Consider the following 24,448-nt stretch of genomic DNA (forward strand, 5'->3'; position numbering starts at 1 on the left):
ACCATCAAGGAAGTGAATGTGCAGCCGCAGAGTGCGAGCAATACGAACAGCATCCAGGATGCCACCTCTGCAGACAATAATATAGAAGAAATATGATGATGTGGCCTAACAACCTAAAGGATTTTACTTTCAATGATAACCTTGTTAAGTCTATTTGATGTCACTACCTGGCGTAGCGGGTATATATCGCGCAGATGATTGCAATTTATCAGAGGTTGGAATGCAATTTATCCAAGGTTGGAATTACTTGTGTTTCTTCATTCATTTATTGCAGTGAGGAGCTCCAAAACTTTACCTCTTTCTGAAGGTGCTGCGTGGCATTAAAAGTTTATACACATCCTCCCATGACAAAATCATATATCGTGGGTTGCGTAAAATACTTGTGGGATTGAAACTACTCTGTGTTGTGGTTACCAGTTATGTAGATGAAATTAATACCCACATACAATTATCAACACTAATTTTACATATAATTATCAACGCTAATTTTGCATATAATTATCGATGCTAATTTTACGTATAATTATAATAAATTTTTGTTGAGGAAAGAAAAAGCAACATATAAAAATGTGAGCATTGAATAACCAGAAATTTCATGGAACATACATCAAACTCGATTGATTGTTTACTCCTATACATTGTTTATTGTTAATGCTGGGTTCCCCTTTGGTAAACTTTTCTTATCCACTAGTACTTATTACTCTTGCCTAAAGTATAACCTCTCTGTGCATTCTAGAGCCTTGTGTGGATGTCTGACTGCTTTTACCTCTCCTTCCACAGGATCTTGATGAAAAAATGTTACCATTGCTTGGGATTCATTAATCAACTAGTAAAGAGGGAGTGGGGGAGATGACAGCATTCTTAGATACGTGTGTAGAGGAAGAATTGTTCCAACCACATTTGCAATTTGAATGATTTACATCGTTTAGTAAGAACTTATGACAATGTTTCTTCTTCTTCTTCTTCCTCTTTGTGGTGTAAGTGAGAGTGGAGTGAAAACAACTGTTGATAACATTGAGGGTGTCAGTTGAGGACATTGAGATTGATAGAAGTGTCTCAAACATTCAAAGAAAAGGACGCATATTTGAATCACGTTTATTTCTAGGATTACTTTGTGGCTCATTGGAAGAACACACTATCCAGATTTTTTTTTGTTACATTCCTCACATACCGATGTAAATTCTCATGTTTTTGCAGTGTTGCAACTGCAAAACCAGTTCCTGGGAATGCAGTCAGGTGTGTGTGTGTGTGTGTGTGTGTGTGTGTGTGTGTGAGGGCACACATACATGTACCAGTGATGTGTGTGTGTGCATCTCTCTGGTACAATATGACTGAAATAAAACCCCGTACCTGGCGATGGTGCATCCGCAGTATATAGGCACCATCCTGACAAATCAGTACCACCATCTGCTAACAAGACACTTGAACCTAGCTGCGTACACAAGATTGCTTTCACTCATCATATATTTCTTGAAAGACCTTTTTAATGTTAATGTGAAATCACTAAACAATAAGCAACAAACTTTGTTATTTTGTCATATGTAATGTGGATTGCTTTATTTTCAGTAATGGAAGAATTTTCTGTATGGTTGGATAATCATAGGCAGTACCTGGACGCTTGTTTAACAAGAGAATTGAAATTTGAAGCATTTTTAGCTGTGCAAATGCAAAGAAATCACAAGTTGGTTAAACTTGTATATGCTACATATGAAATGGCCCAAGATAGTGAAATTTTTTATGATGAAATCATGAAAATGGTTTCAAAACGACTGTACAAAGAGGTAACTTAGTATTTTTTAATTTTTTCTATTGTATACAGAATGATTTTTAGTGTGAGAGGTGTTCCTGTCATGTACATAGAAAACATAGAAGCAAACGGAAAAGCCTATGTGAACATGTATAAAAATTTGCTTCGTTTCATGCTGGTACTGCCAGTACAGTGATACAGCTTCTTTCGATTACATCTTCAAAATGTCTTCCTTTGACTTTAATACAAATTAATAGTAAATTTGCGGAAACTTGTGCAGTCAAATACTTCATGCCATTCAATTCTGTTGATTCCTGCCTCTTGGAGGAATATATTAAATAGGTGAGTAGGGTGTGCTCGTGTATTTTTTTCTTTAACGATGAACCGATTGGAGTTTTGGGTGAATGAGAAGATAACTTTAAATAGGACAGTGTGACTGCATTTCAGTGTAGGAATAAAGGCTAAGCCATTTGAAAGAAAATATTTCTCTGGAATGGTTGGGGATCCGGAAGTACCCTTCTTATCACACAATATTGCCACTGATACTTCTATTGTCTCATCAGATTACTTTGCCAAGACTATGGTTTTCTCAAGTCAAGCTCTGAAATGAGATTACCTCTCTCTTTATATTTTTCCCATACCACACACTTAAGCTACATTGCCCACCTGCAACCTATAACATCCTCGTCAGACTGTATGATGTTCCAAGGCCAGTACCCACACCCAAAGAATCCTACCTCTCCAATTGTTCCTGCTGTGAAACATGCCCAATACACCAACCAACTACTACTTAATCCAGCTGCACCATCGGCAAATTCTACATCATCAAAGGCAGAGTAACAGATGAAATTACACATGTTGTTCACAAATGTGGGTGAATTGGATTTTTTTTATATATATGAATCACTACCACTAAATTGACCAACTGCATGAAGCATACAGAAGAGCTGCCTGTCTAAGGGACACCCTGTACCCAGTTGCTGAGCATGGTTTACTGAAAGATTCAAAGGATCCTGTGTGCATGTTGCACTACATGGGTTATTTGGATTCTCTCTCCCAGCATTATTTTCCCTGAATGCTGAGGTGGGAACTTGCTCTCCAGCATATTCACACCCAGTCATCCTCCCAGTATTAACCTTCGCGAACAAACACCCTACCCTACTTATTTATGTATTTGCATGTTTCCATTGTAAATTTTGCTTATGTCTTTGCCTATCCTCCCTCTTCATTGTTTCTTTTCCTTTCTTTTTTTTCTATTTTCCTCGTAGTTCCTAATTTCACTGTTCATTCCATTTATCATTTCTCCTCTGAGTCTTTCTTCACTTCTCACTGTCCTATCAACTCTGGATTGAAGTTGCTGCAGTGCTTGATGTACGAACTTTAATTTTCTTCTCTCCTCTTCATTTTTGTCTCTACTCATTGAAAAACAGGTGGATCCCTCTCATCTTGGGGTCTTAATGACCTGCTCTTCCTTCACAACTCTTACAAATATAACCCTCTTTCCCCTTTGTTAATGAAACTAACAGTTCTGAAAGATAGGAATAGTTTTTTCTGCTTTTATTATAGCATTTGGGAGTATTGAAATTGTGCCTCCTGAAGGTAAGTTCTGACCAGCCAGTCCTCATAATTTAACATTTTTCTTTTGATACTCTAATACACTGCAATTGTACCCACTTAGACACTTGAAGTAGATGATCTTCCCTCAGAAGTACTGAGATCCTTGCACAAAACAACAATGACAAAATAATTCCACTTGGTTTGCGGAATATATGAGATGGATGAAATAACCTCTGACTACCAGAGGTATCTATCTGCTTCTAAATCATACTCCATAAGCCACCTAACGGTTTGTGGTGGAGGATACATCTGGTACCACTAAATTAACCCACATACCCTGTCCCACTCACAAATGATGCATGGGAAGAAGTATTTTCAGTAACCCTCTGTATTAGTCTAATTTCTCAAATTCTCTTATTCTGGTCATTTCTTGAGCTTTATGTTAAAAGAAGTTATATGTTCTCTAACTTTTCTCAGAAAGTGCTCTCCCAAAATTTTAATAGTAAACCTCTCCATGATGCAGCACATCTGTCTTGTAACATGTGTTATTGGAGTTTGTTATGCATCTCTGTAACGCTCTTGTGCCGATTAAATGATTCCACCCGGAAATGCACCGCTCTTCGTTGGATCTTCTCTATATCTTCTAACAGTCCTACCTTGTAAAGTTCCCATATTGATGAACAACACTCGAGAATTGGTCAAACAAACACCTTATAAGCTGCTTCCTTCGTGGATGAGTTACATTTCGTTAAAGATTCTTTCTTTGAAGCTGTCTGGGACCTGCTTTTCCTACTATTTGTTTTATGTGGTCATTTCACTTAAGGTCGCTCTGTATAGTTTTCATAGATATATTTATGGTAGATACCATAATCATCAATGGTGTAGTTTTACAGTAGTGGATTTCTTTTCCTTTGTACCTGCAATATATTACATTTATTTGTGTTCAGGTTTAACTGCCAGAACCCGTGCTGTTTGTCAATCCTGTGCTGGTCATTCTTCAAACTGATGCTGTCTCCTGGCATTGCTACTTTCCTATAGATAACCACATCATTTGCGAACAGTCTTAAAGAGCTGATGCTTTCTGCTAGATCATTAATATACATTGTAAACAGTAACGGCCCTATCACACTTCTTGGGTGTACTCCGGAAATTACCTTTGCATCAGCTGATTTTGTTCTGTTAAGAGTGACGTTTAGTTCTATCTGCAAGGAGATCTTGAATCTAGTAGCAAATCTGATCCAATATATGAGCAAGCTCTGTGGAATGGTGTCAAATGCCTTCCTGAAGTCAAAGAACACGGCATCAATCTGAGTGCCATTGTCTACAGTACTATGGATCTTGTGGAGGTACAGAGCTAGCTGAGTTTCACAGATCTCTGTCTGTACAGATCTCTGTTTGCAGAATCTATTTTGACTTTTGTAGAGGAGATTTTCATTCTCCAAAAATGTCATAATTCTTTAGCATAGAACATGGTCCATAATTCTTCAATAGATTGACATCAATGATATAGGCCTATAATTATGTGTGCCTGTCCTACTGCCTTTCTTGAAAACAGGAATGATGTGCACTTTTTCCAGTCATTTGGTACCCTTCATTGTTCCAGTGATTTCTGATAAACTGCTGCTAGAAGGGGAGCAAGTTCTTTCACATAGTAGAATCTTATAGGTATCTCATCTGGTCCAGATGCCTCTCCATTACTAAGTGATTGGAGTTGCTTTTCTACCCATTGGTCAGTTATTTCAATATCTCCAGTTTTTATTTTTGTACAGTGATTGAAAGGAGGTACTATGTTATAAACATCTGCTGTGAAACAATTTTGGGAGACCGAATTCAGTAATTTGGCCTTCTCTCTGTTATCTTCCATTTTGGTGCTGGTATGTTCACTGAGTGAATGAATAGAGGATTTAGAACCACTTACTGATTTTACACAAGACAAAAACCTCTTAGTGTTTTTACTAAGATTAGTTGAAAAAATTGTACTATCAAAGTGATTGAACACTTCTCTCATTGTTCTCGTTACACATATCTTTCCTTCATTCAGATTTTGTTTGTCACCTAAGCTTTGATTTCTCTTCAATCCGTGATGAAGCTCTCTTTGTTTACATAAGTGTTTTCTAGCATTGCTGTTAAACCATGGTGGGTCTTTCCCACTGCTTAAGAACTTGCTCGAAGCATGCTTGCTTGTCTTGAGGCATATTCAACAATGCTTTTGAATTTTTTCCATGTGTGCTCCACATCTTCATTTTCATCACTGAAAATTTATTGTTGTGTACTCAGATGCTCTACAATTTGTGTCATGTCACTCTTACTGAACAAAAAATATCTTCCTACTTTTCTTAACATTCTCTGTAAAACCTGTAGTCATAGTTGCTGGTACCTTCCTTTACATTAACTGATTAGATAAGTTCAGATCTGTTTGTTGCTAGGTGGTCTAAAATGTTACCTTTACATCAGTTCTCAAACTGTTCAATGCATGACTGGCAAATTGGTCAACCCTGTTACAACAGCATGATCAGGAAAATTATTAATGATATTCTGCAAGTTCTCTCTGAAGCTCTACCACTATGGCTCCTGACACTGGTGGTCTATAAAAGCATTTGATTACCTTTTTTTACCATTGTTTGGTGCTCAACTTCAGCCAGATTAATTTACATTCAGAATCTGTGATAACCTCACTAAGTATTATTGAGTTCTTTACTCCAACAAATATGCTACCACCAGTGATGACTAGCCTATCCTTACTATAAATATTCCAATCTGAACTTGAGATTTTGTTGCAACCAACTTTCTGATCCTACTACTATCTGGGAATTATGACCTTCAATAAGTGATACTAATCATAGAACTTTTTCTTGGATGCTCCTGCAGTTTACTAATATCATATTACCATTATTTCTCTCTGATCTGCCATAGTGAGCATTCTCTGAGGTCATTGTGGCTGATGTAACTTCTATTTTGGCAGGCATTTCGTGTCTGATCCCAAAGGGTCTCTCTGTAACCTAAAAAACCCATATGTACACATCACACATACTCCAGTACCCTAGTAGCTAGTTCCTGCTTATAGTACACACCTTACTTATTAAGAGGAACCCTAAAACTCTGCACTCGATAGCTGAGGTTGAAAAATTTGCATCCAGTGCCATTACAGAGTCATCCGAGTCTCTGGTTTAGACCTTCCACTTTCCTCCAAACTAGAGGATTCTGACCAATTCTGGGTATGATGCTACAGATAGTCAGCTTAGCGTGCATCCTGCTTGCGATATTAGTTACCTTCACCAAATCGGCCACCTCCTGAAAGGAGCCAAGGCTGACCTCAGAACCTAAGTAGCATGTGCTGCTTGTGTTGATATGTGCCACTATTTGCAGCTGATTGCACCCAGTCAGCTCAGCAGCTGGCGGCAGGGCCACCTCCTCCCCATCGTGGATGAGACCCCCGGCAAACATACTGAGTACACACTAGTGTTCTTTCTACCCTGCATGGTATATCCCCCTAGGTGCTCCATTTCCTGGCCTATGTTGGAGCTTCTAATGATTAGTGTACCTGTCTTCTGCACTTGTCTGGACAGTGCAGGAAAATTGGCTGCTGGCCAAACAGTAGAGGCATGCCATACTGGTTCAGAAGTAATGTATTATCAGCACTGGGTAGAACCTCATACATGTTGCCAAGGTGTAAGAAGCCAGCCATGTGGCCTGTTTCCTCTTTCACCTTCCACTCAGTGACACATGAGCCCACCACTGTCTGCCAGTCACTCTCAAGTGAGGGCGTACATGTCAGATGTTGCTTATCAGAAGACGCAGGAACAACCAGGTCACAGAGCGATTCCAACAGCACCAGAGGTGTCGCAGGTCTCATCACCTCCGCCCCGCTGTCACAGCAGCCAGTTCTCCTTTTACATGCTCACAACAAGTGCAATCCCTAGTCATATTGTACTGTGTTAAAAAACTTATATAAAATCTCAAAAAATACAAACAAAGCATTCAGGATTAAGTTAGAAAGTATTAACAGACCCCCGCAAGAGAGAAAATTGCCACACAGTGACACTGCTGAGGTTGCAACATACACGAAATATAATGAGGAATAACAACATGAAACACACACTAAGATATGCTCTGCAGAGCAGTCACTATAGTCTGAGACCACAAGATCTGCAAGCTCTTAAAACAGAAATAAATACTTCTACTGAAAATGGGTGTATCAATAATGAAATAAATCAAACTCCAAAGGAAGCAGGTGCTGATAGACATTAATATTACAGGATGATGAGTGTAATAAGTTTAGTTGCGAATACTTAAATGTGAACTAATAACAGAAGAATGGAAAGACTGGAAGGAGCTGACCTCGGAGGAGATCAATTTGGATTCTGAAAAAAACTAGGAACACGCGTGACACTGACCCTACGACTTAACTTAGAAGTGAAACTGCAGAAAGGCAAATCTTTGTTTATTGCATTCGTAGATGGAGAAGTTGTTTGACAGAGTTGAAAGTAGCTTGGATAAAATACACTGAGCAAATGGTTATCTACAACTCTTACAAAAACCACACTGCAGTTATGAGAGTCAAGGGGCATGAAAGGAGATGGGATTGTAGTGTATCCCCCATATTGATCTTTACATTGAGTGAGCAGTAAAGGAACCAGAGAGAAGTTGGTATAGGGCATTAAATTTCAAGGAAAATAAATAAAAACTTTGAGGTTTGCCAGTAACTTAGTAATCCTATTGGAAATGGCAAAGGTCTTGAACGATGATTTAAATTGAATGTAAGTGTCATGAAAAGAATGGTTTTATGATTGATGACTGCTTTACTTACTATCATTCTGGCACAAGACGTGACAATTGGCACTAAACAAAAAAAGTGGAGGTCCTCCGCATGAGAAAATCCAATAAATTTTGGTTACATGATAAATCACACAAATTTAAATGTTGCCAGTTCAACTAAATATGTAGGGATTACAACTGTGAACAACTTCAATTGAAACCATCTCATAGAAAATATTGTGGGAAGGGCAAAACGACGACTGTAATCAATTTTTGAAAACATAATGGAACTGGATAGATAAAAAAAATCTCTGTGCCAAGCAGCAGCAGAACAACACGCATGTCTATAGGTTAAGGAAATGTGCAAGCTGTCAGTGCCAGTGGCTCCTTCTTGTGGAGAAGGGCTGAAGGGGGAAGAAGAGGGATGAGGAAAGAGGACTGGCAAGATTTAGGAAATGGAGAGAGTTTGGAAAAATCACTCACAACTTTGGGTCACAGGATACTTGCTGGATAGAAAAAGAAGGAAGTCTTTCCTTCTCTACCTGTCCGATAAGCCTCCCCCGTCCCGCAGTTCTGGGTGACCTCTTTTTTTAATAATGTTTCCCGTCTTTGTTCTTAATTGGATTATTAATTTCTTATGCTCTAATCCACCCTTACTTCATACTCGGTAGTCATCGCTTGTGTGGTGTGAAGGTAACTTAGTTCTAACTAGTGTACTATCTCTGACCTATTCTCTGTGGCCTCCCCCTTAATCTTGGTCTCCCTTCTTCATCACAACAGATGGGTTCCTCTCACCCCAGGATCTGAGTGGACTACCCTTCCTTTTTAACCTCCCTTAATCCATCCCTTTCCGGCCCCTGGGCAAGGAAGTAATAGTTCGGAAAGCTAGAACAGTGTATGTATCTTTTTATGTGTATGTCTCAACAATACTAAATATTTTTCTGTCAGAAGTAAGTGCTTTCCAGCAGCTCTGTTGCAAAATTGTTAGTAGTAATCCATATTCCTTTACAGACTGTAGTATTTTTATTTTCAATGAATATTTTATGTTAACAAACAGTGTACGTCTTCTTCCTACATTGGTGCAAAAATTGTGTCCAGTTTTAATAATCTAATGAGAAAAGACAAGAGGTAACCATACAGAGAAGGCATTATGCCATAGATAGGCAGTACGAGCAAGAACTATGCCATGGTAGCTCTGCTCATCACTTTTGTTCTCCTTCAGAGCACACATTGAGTTGTATATGTGCATGTGTCCTGAAGAAGAATAAAAGTTTGTGAGCTGAGTCAACATGTTTCAGTTACTAAGCTCTCACTGTCTCCATTATGTGGTGAGTTGTTATTATGACTCTTTCCATTCTTTATTATCTACCCAGGATCTTCAAACTTCATATGATTTACAGTTGTACTGTTTTACTGAATAACCTCAAATTTTCAGGCTTGCCAGAGTGCAACACTTCTGAAATTGCATGATTATTTTGCAATAGAAGACTTCATTATTCCACTAGCACTTCAAGATAAAATGTCAATTGCTGAAGAATTTTTGTCAGGTTCTGTTCCACACCAGAAAAAAGTAGTAATATTCCTTGACAAACTCTTGGAAAAGAGAGCACTCAGAAATGAAGTGGATTCAATAGCTGTGTAGGTATTTAAATTTTTGTCTTTGATACTGATAACTCAAACTATTGTGCTGCTTTTGAACAGAGCAAAAATATTTGAATCCTTGAGATTAATTAAAAGTGAAGTTGTGTGCAATTAGAGTTGGTATGTAGTTTGATTTTATCAGACCTTAGATGACCCCATTTCCATCTCCATTATCTGCAGTGGCACTTTATTTGTGATAGTGCTGTCATTGGTGCAAAATAGTAGTTTAAGAAAAACCACTACTGAAAAACTTGCCTCGTGATACATACATTGTGTCGTTCACAAGGCTGTATAAAGGACAAATGTTTGTAATTTATTATTTGAATTTGATTGAATATCTACTGAAAACACTGCACACTTTCTCCTGTTAATACTTCATTTACATATGCAGATCTTTGTATTAGTCAGTAGATCATGAAGACAAAATCACTGAATTCAGATCCACATTTTGTAATATAATAGAAAGAAACATTCCACATGGGAAAAATATATTAAAAAAGATGCTGCGACTTACCAAATGAGAGATATACACTCGTGCGCGCCTGCGCACACACACACATATCCATCCACACATATACAGGCACGAACAGACATATGTAAAGGCAAAGAGTTTGGGCAGGCTTGTGCCTGTATATGTGTGGATGGATATGTGTGTGTGTGTGTGTGTGTGTGTGTGTGTGTGTGTGTGTGTGTGTGTGTGTGTGCGCGCGCGCGAGTGTATACCTGTCCCTTTTTCCCCCTAAGGTAAGTCTTTCTGCTCCTGGGATTGGGATGACTCCTTAACCTCTCCCTTAAAACCCACGTCCTTTCGTCTTTCCCTCTCCTTCCCTCTTTCCTGATGAAGCAACTGTGGGTTGCGAAAGCTTGAAGTTTGTGTGTGTGTTTGTGTGTTTTTTATTGTGTCTATCTACCAGCGCTTTCTTGTTTTGTAAGTTGCAGCATCTTTTTTAATATATAAAGAAAATGGAACAAGATCGGAGACTGCATCACATTGGCAAACAATAGAAGGAACCTGCTTACAATGTCAGGAATATATCATGTACATCTGTGTTGAAATGACCAGATTATTCATCAATACTGGGATCATTGGACATAAATGATCTTTCAGGTTGAGAAAGGGAGAAGAATCAGCTGTGATGGAGAATGTGCTGTTTGAGACCGACTAAATGATAAAATTTGCTGATGCGTGGGTTGTCCCTGTGGAGAAAAGTTGTCATTCCTGTTTATTCAGGAAAGCTATAGGAATTCACAAACATGTCAGTTGTTTTAACTAGAAAGAAGAAAGCCTGAAAATAAATAGATTGTGGATTCTCATGTTGCAGCGATTATTCATTGAAGGCAACAAGGTGCAAACCAAGGCGGCAAGGACTAGGGAAATGCCCTCAGACATTGACACAACATGTTCATACAGTCTCTCAGCATGTGATTGACTCCAGTCTGCCAGCCACTAATGCCGGCCAAATGTCAAAAAATCTTTAAACAAATATCGATCAAAGATCCTGAGACAAAAGCCAACAGGCAATTCATCAAGTGGCCACAAAAGACACAACAGTTTTGTAAGAAAATAGATAGTTCTCTATCTTCTTACATTACTGTATTATTACACCCCTTTTTGCAAAAAAAATAGTTATTTGCATTATGTACTGGCACATAGCTTGTTGATGACTTTTGGACTTTCAAGTGGATTGCGGGATGACCAGAGAAGCTTATTGTGAATGATGTTCTTCCTTAGGGTTGTTAATGCATGATTTCTTCTCTACATCTCATACTGTTACTAAATTCTTGACACCTAATAACATTAGCACTCCTGATTTTGGTAAACAATTTTGTGTGATGTTGTGAACAGAAATAAATTTGTTGTGGACCGTTCTTGTGCTTATGACATTATTTACATTTATGATGATGGTGATGGTGGTGGTGGTGGTGGTGGTGGTGGTGATGACGATGACGATGACAATGATGATGATCATGATCACAATCAGGATCATGATCACTGTTCTTTCTGATGACTGAATTCTGATACATAAAAAAATCTTCAGTACTATTTTTTTGCAGTTTCACAACAAGACTCTTTCCGAATGGTCTTGTTGCTGGTTTTAATTCTGTAGTGTCGGACTATAGTCAGAGTACTTGTGTTTTTCTTTGAAAATAAAGTTAGTGTGTGATGTAGGTGGCATTAGTATAGTGTATTTTCCAGTATTCTTTGGTAAATAAATCAATTGTGGGTGGGCATTGTGGGTTTGAACAGAAGATATATGTGAATAATGTCCACAGATGAAATGGCAATAATAAATCTTTGGTGGAAACATCAGTTTTTAATTTTTGCTTGTTTCATTGCATCACTTCTTGAGAGTGTTGTAGCATCGTGAGTGTAAGCCTGTACTAGATGTAACAATGTTTCATACCGTATTATAATAATAGTGACATCAAAAAGATGATCCTTGTGTTTCAGTAAATTAAAAGTACCAGATGTTAAGTTGGATAAGTTTCATTACAAACCACTTAGCAAACTTGTGGGGAGATTAGTCAAAATGTACAATCTTCCGGAAGAAATTTGCCCAAATCTCAATCAGAGGAGAAATGAAGGTGCACTGCAGTTCCTACTTCACAAAAGATATCAAGATAATAGTTTAGGTGAGTATTTGCAGACACAAATGTTAGGTACTTGTACATACTTTCATTTTTTCTTGTGAAATTATTACCTGTAGTAATGAAGCTTGAGTCAGTGTAGCATTTATCTGGTAAAAACAATAATATTTTGTAACAATATTGTGAAAAGGAAAAATTGCTACTCACCATATAGCGGAGATGCTGAGTTGCAGATAGGTGCAACAAAAAGACTGTCACAAATACAGGTTTTGGCCAGTGAGGCCTTCGTCAGAATTAGATGACGACCACACACATACACACTCACGCAAACACGACACACACACATGAGTGCAGTCTCAGGCAACTGAGGCCACAATGCAAGCAGCAGCACCAGTGCATGAAGTGAGTGGTGACTGGGTGGTGGTAAGTAGGAGGCTGGGGCGGGGAGGAGGAGGAATAGTAGGGTAGGGGTGGCAGACAGTGACGTGCTGTTGGGGAGCGCACAGGGATGAAATGGAAAGAGGGTATGGTAGCTATGTGCAGTTGGGAGGTTAGACAGAAGGCAGTGGAGAGGTGGGGAGGGGTGTGTGTAAAGTAGATAACAGTAGAGGGTGTGCTGAGTGATAGACAGCCTCATTTAAACTACATTTAAAATTATAATAAGCTGTTAGACAGCATCCTTCAGGTTTAGAAACACATGCGCATGCACCTGGCCATGTCATCTCTGGTCACTCAGACCAAACTCATGTTAGTAGCAATCTGTGGTATTTCATATTGTTGTTGTTCCATCCAAGATTTTCCATTGGTGATAACAAGACATATTCCAGGCTGTATGTAAGGATTTTAGTATTCTTGTACTCATTTTCCAGTGTGTTTTTTTTTTTTTTTTTCAGGGCAGTAATAATATCCTGCGGTATGTGTCATCAAATTTGTGCATTTTAGCTTAGAATTTCTTCACTTGATGCAAAGTGTCCTCATTGTCCTGATACTACTGCTTCCTCACATCATCAAAAAGTAAATAAAATAATAATAATAATAATAATAATAATAATAATAATAGCAATAAAATACTGAAAGGTTAAGTGTTGTCACATTAATTAAATCACATAATTTAAGTGAACTCTTGCAGTCATTGATACGAATTATCACCAACATATGGTGGTGACTTACCTGAAAAACATGGAAAATTGGAAATTATCAGGGCAATTTAATTTACTGGAAAAGTTAGACAAATCTCATGGAATTTTGAAAACTTCAGAAATTCTGAGAAAGACAGGGGGAAAGACATTTTCTGAGAAATTTTGTTTCAAATTATTCTAAAATCTTTTGGAAACAATCAGTTGTGGAGCCATGTAAGAAAAGGCGTAGAAGTACATGAAATTGTTATAGTCGGTGTTGCTCGGTCACAGCCACTTCTAATGTGCTTGCGGGCCTAAGGGATCTTCCCTTTGTCTGGGAAGTCCCTTGCTCAAAGTCTGTTTCCCAATGCATGACTTGACTCTGATGGTAGACAATATTGTGAATGTGATGATGTATGATTGCGGTTGTGACAGTTCATGATTGTGAATGCTATTGAGTGTGGTGTGTGGGTAAGAATTTATGTAGCTGTGAATTCTTCATTCATATAGAAGCAGAAGTGGTTTTTTGGCTTTTAAATTAATTAAAAAATATAAAATGCATCTATATTTAAATATGTATCTTTTGTAGTTCAGTATTGAATATTCAGCTTTTCATTCTTTTTTTACTAATTCCTATTCAAAATAGTAATTTGTGATCATTCTGACAGTTTCATGCTTAAAGTCAACATTGACCATAATGTAAAGAATGTCTTGCTTGAAACATGATGTTTCATTGTCATCAAAACTTTTTGATATCATATTCCAGTGACAATAGTTCAAACAGTGTTTCTGAAAGAATTTTTCATGTACTTCAGTTTATCACATAATGACACAGTACGGCATGAAATGGAGACATAGGTAACGAAGACATTTCCAGTGCCAGAGAGACTTCTCAACTTACAGAATCTTTGATAAAACTATAAATCATAGCTGAATTTGGAATAATTGCTAATAACTGATGTGGAAATTAAAAAAAAAAAAGTCATTTGCAGCTTTGAAAATTGGTGAAGTATAACTTGCTCTCATGTACAACAAAAGCAGGCTCAAGGAAATTTGGACTTTCAAACTTAAGAAACCTGGAAATTCTTTGATGAAACATTCGACCATCTTGCAACTTCTCCAGAGAAGACTAATAGCTATCTGATACGTTACGGTCAAAAAGAAAAGGTTATTTACATAAATTCTTCCATTTCCTCAATGCTCGTTATAGGTGAACGATCATGCACAACACATTTTATTTCCAGAATTAGATTTTCACTCTGCAGTGGAGTGTGCGCTGATATGATATCGGTATTATCAGATATCTCCATCAGATAAAATGAGGGCCATTTTACCAAAATTTAGTTTAGAACAATGGGCACCATGAAACAGAGCACTCAAAATGGATTGAACATTTAGTTGTGCTAATGGAGCACTTAATCAGAAAATAGAAACTCATAGTCCATAGAACAAATTGTTTATTCAAGAATAATTTAGCAGCAGTGGAATCTACCTCGGGATCTTTCAGGGACATTGTCTGGTTTGTTGCTCGATGAACCAATGCTGCATGTTGTTTGAAATGTACAGACTATTTTCTAACTGATTTTGCACTCACCTGTGTTTGTTTACTTTATTTACATCTGTTTTAAATCCATTTTTGGCTTCATTCAGTCACTTAATCCCGGATATGCAAATGAAATATAAGTGCCAGTGTAGTTTGCTGCCATAGCGCACACACTGCAGTAGTTGGGGGGGGGGGGGGGGGGGAAGTGAGGCTTTCAGACAGAAGGGAAGGAAGAAACAAAATGAAACTTTGTGAGTTAAGATGGTGCATGATGTTATCTCCTGAGGCAAGCTGACCCATAACTATTGTAAATGGTCCATATCCTTTATACTGGCATTGGGATGGAATCAAAGTCCGAGCTGGTTGCACACATCTATCAGGGACATATCTGGGAATGTTACTGACCACAGGAGCACCTCAGCATCATGCGGATTGTTCCTAGGCACATGTGCAGTGTGCGAAAGAGCCTTGTGCTGTTGAAAAATGACACCATGGTACTGTCACATGAGAGGTAAGGCATGAGGATGCGGGGTATCCGTGGCTAATGTTATGCTGCCAGTTCACCCAATCACTAGCAGCCTTGTAATAGCTCTCCACACCATGATGCCAGGAGTAACACCTCTCCAAAACATTGAAAGATTGTTACCTCTCCCCAGATCACCAACTTACTAACCGAGGGTGATCATCTGGGGTAGTGCAGAACTGTGATTCATTGCTGAACGCAGTGTGATGCCATTCATCAGCAGTCTCTGCTTCCCGATCATGGCACCATTCAAAGTGCAACTGTTTGTCAATAAGTGTATTGTATAAGTGATTCTAGAGTCACTATGAATATTTTGAGAGAAGTCATTTTACTACATAGACTGATTTTATTTAAAAAAGTCACTTACTGAACAATTTGGCTACTAGCATATTTTACTACTCATGGGCATTTTCCAGCTACCTCTGCTGCCTGCATCACACTAAAAGAACTGATCATATAGCAACTTATATTCTACGCATGTGTACGGAGGAAGTGGCACCACACATTGCATCCTTAATAACTGTTTCCTACAATCATGGTAGTTATGGGCACATCTACCTCAGCGTATGCTGGAAATTGACTTCCTTCGAGGCAGCCATTAATATTGTGGGCCTATGCCTTTGCATGGGATGGTAATGTCCTAGTGCGGCTGCTGCAAGTCTCCGGCCAAAGATGCAGGGTTTCACAGAATGTTCCAGGGAATCTATTACTTGTTCTCAGGTGGCAAGTACAGATACAAGGGGGCTTTGCACGCAATATACTGATCTTGCCTGGTGGTAGTCAGATGTGATCTAATGGAACATTGATTATGAGTATGCCTGCTCTCACTTCCCAAGCAGTCCACCATCAGGCCGTAGTCACAGCCAAATACTCCACAAATCTGGACATTGCATGATTTGACCAATGACCAAATGGAGATCCACAATGAGGCCCCCTTCAAACTCTGACCCGTGCTGAGAACACTGTCTCACATGAGGCCGTGGCACATCAGTGCTTTTCACTGTGATCACTTATCTGACATTGTTCACGCCCCTTACACCCTGTCAGTGTAAAATTTCTAAGACTGTGTTAATAAGAATATAGTTAAAAGTTAAAATGGTGGTTTTAATGCTCAGGTGTTCTACTCAGTCTCCAGAGTGCAGTTGTTTGTAGGTGTTACTTGTACAGTCCACAGGGGGAAAAAAGAAAACACTTGTCTAGCAGATAGCTCGATTTTGTTTGGTTGCAGCATAATATAATGATAAATTCTAGGTACTACCATAGATATTAACTTTGGGCTTGAGTACACTGTCAGTTGGATTCAGACAATGGAAAATCTGGTATGGAATAATGCAGCATTATGAAAAGTATAGATTACTGCTTCCATATAGCGGAGATGCTGAGTCACAGATAGGCGCAACAAAAAGACTGTCAAACAAGTAATTTGTCTAATTCTGATGAAGGCCTTTTTGGCCGAATGCTTACCTGTTTGACAGTCTTTTTGTTGTACCTACCTGTGACTCAGCATCTCCGCTATATAGTGAGAATTTGTCAGTTGGATTCATATTTGCAGTAGAGCACACTTTGAGTAATTATGTGGGCATCCTGATGTAGTTTTGTCCTTGGTTTCCTACAGTCACTCAATGACACAGGGAGGGCTACTCCAGCAGGGTCATAGCTGTTTCGTCTCGTCATCTTCCTTCAGTTGAACTACTGGTGACAACAAATAACAGCATTTAGTCAGAGTGGATTTCCTCATGGCATGTGAATACACATGAAATATATTCAGTGATGCAGCAATGGAAAGTCCAGGATGGAATAACAACAATATTATGAAAAGGGTAGCATACTACTCACTGTATAGAGGAGACGATGAGTCACGAACAGGCACAAGAAAAAGACAGCTATAAATTTTAGCTTTTGGCTAAAAAGCCACAGTAGCTGGAGGCAAAACATATTATGGGTGACACAAGGACAAACTTACTGCTGAATGAATATATTGACACAAGGTCCTCATGGCATGGGACCAGCAAGCATACTGTTTATACAGATCCAGGGCACTGAGATTTAGCAGCAGTCAGATCTGGGTTGAGCCTCATGTGAACATATCACTCCCAAAATTCAGCAGTGTTCACACATCTTCAAAACTCTGTGGCCTGGCAGGCAAATATACCACAGGTATGGTTGTCAGATGTCCAGCTGTCCTATATAGTCAAACCTCGATATATCGAATCTCTAGGGAAGGCAAAATTCATTTGATATTTTGAGGGTTCAGTATAATGAGGATTGTGAAATAATAATAATAATAATAATAATAAGTTAAAAACCCACAATTTTTTTGTTATTGTATTTTGGTTTTTCTCATGTTTGCGTGTGATATGGGCCTGTGGTTAGTTTTATAAAAAAGAAGTCAAGATAGATTGTTATGCATATTTTTTCTGAAATAAACAAAAATTTATAAGTTTAAAAGCCTGGTGTACCACTCACCCGGATGTCGTCAGTTATCCGGGTAGGCAACAGCTGGAGTAAAAGAAAAACAAAAAAAAGAAAAAAAAGAAAAAAGGGAAATAATTGGGAGGCATTGTGAGATAGGAAAAGATAGCACACTGGAACCAGTGTAAAGTATTCTCTATCTCTTTCAGTGCACAACACATTGCTCTTCCGCCTTCATATATGCACACCATTATAGCAAGTTTTCAGTTTAAAAGCAACTTTAATGCTAAAAAAACTTGAGAAAGTTTGCTAACTTTGACAAAACATTGTTATAACAAAGCATCACAAACATCTTTAGTTGCTATTCTTTGTCCTGTTTTGAGTTTTTTCTACATTTCCACATAAGAATATCTAGAAACATTCTCAAAAACCATTTCATACTGCTTTCACTAAATATTTGGGTTCTAGTCAAATCATATTCCTTCTTAAGTTACATCACAATGACCTCACTTCCATTTACAACAGGTAAGTCTAAATTTCCTTACTGTTTAATAAAACATGGTCAGTTACATTGTTATTTATATTTTGTCCTTATCAAGCGCATTCTCTATCTGTTTCTTTCAATACAATGTGTTATGGACAAACATTTCCGTAGTACCTCTCATTTGCTGCTCCTCTTCGCAAAAAGTCTGTTAACATATGACCTTTATCATTTCTGGCACTGAACAATATTTCTTTTGTTTTACTTTGATTTTGAATGATCATCTAGTAATGCAATTAGCTATCATTTATCACATATGTGTATAAAAATCCTACATCAAGATCACAATTTTTCTTTACTGATTACCAGTTTTGGCTCATTTCCAAATCATCTTCAGACCTAAGATCACAAAGAAACATGAGACCATGTTGTGATCTGCGCCCTGCTTAGTGACGTACCAACCAGGCCTCCACTTCATCCTTGTGGCAGATGCTTCACTGTACGGATTGGGGACTGTACTGACTCATAGACATCATGATGGCTCCTGCTCAGACTAGGTGCTCTCAGATAGAGAAGGAAGCTTTAGCCATTGTCTTTGCTGTGAAAAAATTCCATGTTTTTCTCTATGGTACCAAATCGCTGGCCACTGATCACAAATCTTTGGTTTCCTTACTCAGAGACCTTCTGCATCATTACCAGATAAAGCAGCACATCACTTTCCACATTGAGCCCTTTTCCTTTCACAGAAGAAATATGAGATTCATTTCCACCCTACAAATCAACAAGCAAAAGCTGATGCTTTTTCCTGCCTGCCACCTGGTCTGAGCCCAGGAATTGCTCAGCCTTAGTTCTCTCTGTGTATTGCTACAGCTTTTTGTGTATGTAATTGGTTCCTGCTGAATGTTACTAAAATACTGTGTTCAAGTTGTTAATGCTTCCATGAAATAAAGTTGTGTTCAGTCTACTGGTTCTGTTGTAATTATACCTAGTTACAACATTTTTATTTGAACAATTATTTGTCTGTTTGCTGTCAGTACTTCTTCTGTAATTAGGACCTATGAATTGCTTTTTGTGCCTATCTATTGCTCCAATACACTGATGTTGAAATATTTATCATTTTAGCTGCATTGTTTTCAAACTGATAGTTTGGTAGTTGATCCTAAACATAAAAAAGTATGTATGTAGACAGTTGGTGAGACCCATTATAGATTGATTACATGATTGATAATCAATCATTGGAAACACTGAAAACAATAAAATATGTAGGATTCAGAGTCTGAAGTGATAGAAAGTGGAATGGCCACCTAGTACCATTTTTAAGGGATGATTGCCAGATACAGAGTCATTGGGAATATCATGAGGAAATGTAATTCATCCAAAAAAAGGAGGTGACTTGCAAAACTCTAGTGCACCAATTCTAGCTACTATAAATATCACTACTACTTCTGCCCAGTTCAAGATTACTTTCATCAGTGAATATTGTAGGTGTAAGGTGAAAATATTAGAAGTAAACTATATTTTTAGATACTCCACTGATGAGATATAGTGGCTCTGTGTGCCGCCACTATTTTGCAGCAGTACTAAGTAAAGTAGCAGAGCTGCCACAAGTGCCGCAAGTGCACCACGGATGCCAGTAGGTGCAGAGTGGACCGAAACATTGATACATCAGATGCAGCAATAGCACTGTCCAGTTTCCACATTGCAGGACAGGAGCCAACACTCGCATTACCAAAGATGCAGCAGATGGGGTGCCGACCTCGACAACAGCAGGCCAGTTGCCACCCTTCTGGCTACTGCCCTGTTTTGGTGTATGTGGTTGGAAGCAGTGCCTTCGCACAACAAGTGGGTGCCAAAGCTGTATAAATACCAATAATTTTTAGCCAAAGACATCTCAGACTGCCAACAGGCGAGGTCCACACCTGGTGATGGGGGTGACAGCATTTTGCAAGCCCTCACTACGAGGCTTTGGGCTTCGCTACCGATGAGCTGACCTCTAATTGTAAATCCACGCCCATGGGCTTTACACCTTCCAGCTGGTGGGCCATCTCTGGGCTCACTTTAGCTGCAGCTGGGCTTTGTTTGCCTTGGAGGCTCTTGACCGGGGCTGTGTAGCCACCTAACCACCTGTATTTGTGCAGTCAACCTGGTGCTGTATGCCTCTGTTCATAGTGATGCACACCACCACTGGGGCTGTCTTCCTGTGAAATAATGGCGGCAGGCTTCTCGGTCTGCAGGGGCGCCTGTGCCGTGAGCTGCGGAGTGGCACAGTGACCATAGACGGTCTGCCACAGATGTTACATGTTGGCATTTTGGCCTAGCTGGTCACTGGGTGCCTGTTGAATGAGCACCACTCACCTCGCCACTGTCAGCATACTTGAGGGGCATTGCTACTATGGGACGACTGTATTTTGAGTAATCATCAGACAACATTGATGACAATCAACCACCTCATCTAAACCTAGCCACTGTAGAGGCCACCAACCCTGGGCCTCTACACATCTAATAAGTTATATGCTGCACAAAAATTTAGAAAATGTTCTCACACTTGTGCATAGATTCACTCTAGATGCAGATAGACATACACAGATTCTGTCACACAGATACCTCATCATATAAGAAATTCTGCCTTTCTCCCTTCCTCCCTCTGTGTGTGCACTTGTGAGAAAAGGGGGGATGGGGTGGGGGACATGCTTGCTAAAATATTAATTTCCGTGTGGTTACTGTTACTATTAACTTGAATGATTTACCGTATTTTGTGCCTCCTGCAGAATCTGACTCCTGATAAAAGGCAGAATACTGCAAAAATACACTCTTAAATTAAATTAATTAATTGTAACTGAGGTCGAAAACTGTTTAATTTATTGCATTGTAACTGTCTAGTTCCAGACACTTTCGGATGACTTGCTTTCGATTCTGTTTTGTGCATTTTACGAATGATTTATCAAGCTGTTACTGGCGTAGTTTACATAAAGTTATGCAATAAAACTATGATACAGTCTGTGTTATTGATGATACAATTACAATGATTTGAAATGTGTAAATTTTGGGAACGCTGCTTCTTAACAGCTTTTCTGTTTCTCATCATCAATATCAGTTATTTTGGGTAACAATCATTCAAGAAGCAGTTTGAATCAATTTTACTCAAAAATTAAATGTCGTTTAGTATTTTAAATTATAAGAATATCATTTTAATTTCAAAGCTATTCATGTGGTCAGTGATTCTTGGGATAACAATTTCTACTTAGGTACTGATAGCTGGCGAGAAATGGTACGAGAAGCAGTACAAGATGATGTACGTTTACAAGAAGAGCTTATTGTTTTAGTAAATTTAGCAAATGATCCAGAAGAAGCTCTGTACTGGACTAACTATTATAACATCCCACAGAGTAAATGGCCTGAAAATGTAAGAATATATTCACAGGAAAGGAAGTTAAGGTAAAAAAAAAAAAAACCATGTTGTTTAAACTTTTTACTGTTACTTCAACAGTGTTTTATGCATAAATAAAGTGTTCATATGTAGTGAGTGTGATTAAAGAAGTGACAAAGGATCAAACTTATCAAATCCTAGTTTGTCCATTATAAATAAGATTATTCATGACTTATTCCTCATTGACCTGTAGTAAATGTCAGAATTCTTCTTTGAACATAGTTAAATTTCATTCCTTCCCCTATCAAACCTTTTCTGCCAAAGTAGTAAGTCTTTCAACATAGTAAATAGGAAATGAAATAAACAATAGTTTACACAAGCTGTGTGTTCCAGATTACAGACATATAATCAGTGACACTTTTTATATTTTTATGTTCAGTTGCGAATCATAAAAAGGGTGAATTAGAATATCGAATGTGGTATTGTAAAGAAGTCTGTTGGCTATATAGGATTAAGGAGGGTATGTTTGAGAAGTATTTTCCTTGAAATAGTAAAGGAAGAGGTTAGATTTTGTAAAATGTGCTTCGTTAAGTGGTTTAATGTACTTACAAATACTTCCTGAATATTTGGGAAAGGGCAAAGGCACATCATATCTCACTCATGCATGATTCACCTTCTGATTGGGTGTGACCCTTATCTGGAGCACCTCTTCAAGAATGAATAACTAGAGGGAAGACCTGGAAATGCAGAATGGGTGTTTGCCCGTGTCACTAAAAGCCCAATGTGTGGATTGATGTCAAGTACCCTCCACAATACGCTTCATAGGGATTTCCAGATTATGTGCGTAGATTTAGATGGACCCTAAAGATAGTACAATGAAATAGAGTAAATGTAACAGTTAAAGATCCAGAGTTTTGGGTACTTGGGAGCAGCATGGCAGATAATATTTCTAACTGTTTGTATAGTGACTCCATCTTTAGGTATCACGGTGATCCACCAAATAGGTTCTGACGATGTACTAAACTAATTTTATGGAAAAGTGGAAATTAAAGTAGTAAATGGTGCAACTGTTGACTTAATTAGTGGAGCAGTACTTGCAGCAATGTCTGAGGACACAGTGTGTTGCAGTTGGATGCCACCTTTGGCAGCTTTGTCATGACCATGGTGACCACCTCTAGGGCCTCTGTCATTGCCTACTGATACCTCTTCATGTGTAGGCAGTGTAATGGATGGCACTGGACCATATATCTGGTTTTTAAAATGGAGTATGTGGTTCCTTCAGTATACAGGGTGTTTATAAATGAGTATCAGGGTTTTAAGCTTTATAATGTTTGTTATATTAAACTTACAGTTATAAATGATATGTAAAATGAAAGAGCAACTCAAACAGTTTTACCAAGAATTTTATAAATGTTCAGTGTGATCACCATTTGTCACAGGGCACACATCAAGTCTGTACTCAAGCGCTGGAAAGGGCAAAGGCACATCATATCTCACTCATGCATGATTCACCTTCTGATTGGGTGTGGCAAGGGGCCCAATGACGGGGCTTGCTTTGCATGGCCTCCATCTTCACCTGACCTAACGCCATGCGATTTTTTCCTTTGGGGCTTCATCAAGGATCGTGTGTACATGCCTCCACTACCAGCAGACCTCCCTGAATTAAGAGACAGAATTGAAGCAGCTGTTGCTACAATCACTGAAGACACACTTATCAGCGTTTGGGAAGAACTCGGCTCTAGACTTTATGTGTGCCATATGACAAATGGTGTATACATTGAACATTTATAACGTTCTAGGTAAAACTATTTGAATTGATCTTTCATTTGACATATCATTTATAACTGTAAGTTTAATATAATAAATATTATAAAGCTTTAAAACCCCAATATTCATTTATAAACACCATGTATATAATATTGTTTTTAATTATCTTGTTCGCAAGAAAGTTTACACCTTAATTTCTAACCTGATCTGTTTATGTGTAGCAAACAAATGTTTTGATTTTTCGCTGTACATAACCTTCATTTTTGCCTCATTTCTCATAAGTATACTAGATTCCATTTGAACTCCTTTAATTCCTCTTCTAGCTGTACTAACACATCTTTGGATCATAGAATTCTGGAATTTATTGTCCTTAAGTAAAGGTAGTTTTAACTGATTAGGCATTGTTAAACGAAGATATATGCACACTATTCATACAGGCCAATGAAAGCACAAGTTGCTAATAGGAATAATGAGATGGGTCAAATATAGCAAAATGGAACAATTTTATAAAGATTTATAAGGAAAGTAGGTGGAGGAAAATGTCAAAGCTATGGTTGTGCACTGCACATCGCTGTATTCACTTTGTTTAGCGAAAGATCTTGCTTCCTCCTGAAACCTCTAGTATATCTCATTATCAGTCTCTTTGGAGAATTATTTGTTTGCAGCGAAGGGTTGTAAATTTATTTATCAGTATCCTTAAGTAACTGTAAGTCCGCATATATTCTAATTTTTGTCAAATTGTGCTCTTTCTTATTTTTAAATTGGACTTCTGCTTTTGAAAGATGTTTTTATATTTCTTGTTAAAAAAATCTATAATGAATTCACAGTGCAAAGATTTGGCACAGTCTTTCTTAACATTTCCAAGTAGCTGGGAAATGTAGCCTACTTTTTACTGTTTATTTTTCATGCTTAAAAAAACTTGACAAGGCAGGAAGACAGGAAGAAAAT

The 24,448-nt window shown here is 38.3% G+C and overlaps 1 protein-coding gene across 4 annotated transcripts in view; it reads left to right on the top strand.

The window, feature by feature from the left end:
- The window catches only part of LOC124709528 (exonuclease mut-7 homolog), a 232,064-nt gene that overhangs the window by 66,719 nt on the left and 140,897 nt on the right, over positions 1-24,448 (top strand). For all 4 annotated transcript variants that reach the window (XM_047240847.1, XM_047240845.1, XM_047240848.1 and 1 more), the window contains 4 exons: positions 1,567-1,781; positions 9,495-9,697; positions 12,153-12,334; positions 21,612-21,801. In XM_047240847.1, coding sequence (XP_047096803.1) covers positions 1,567-1,781; positions 9,495-9,697; positions 12,153-12,334; positions 21,612-21,801 — 790 coding nt within the window. The remainder of the gene's footprint in view (positions 1-1,566; positions 1,782-9,494; positions 9,698-12,152; positions 12,335-21,611; positions 21,802-24,448) is intronic.

The sequence above is a fragment of the Schistocerca piceifrons genome, chromosome 1, assembly GCF_021461385.2.
Source record: "Schistocerca piceifrons isolate TAMUIC-IGC-003096 chromosome 1, iqSchPice1.1, whole genome shotgun sequence".
Classification (NCBI taxonomy): Eukaryota; Metazoa; Arthropoda; class Insecta; order Orthoptera; family Acrididae; genus Schistocerca; species Schistocerca piceifrons.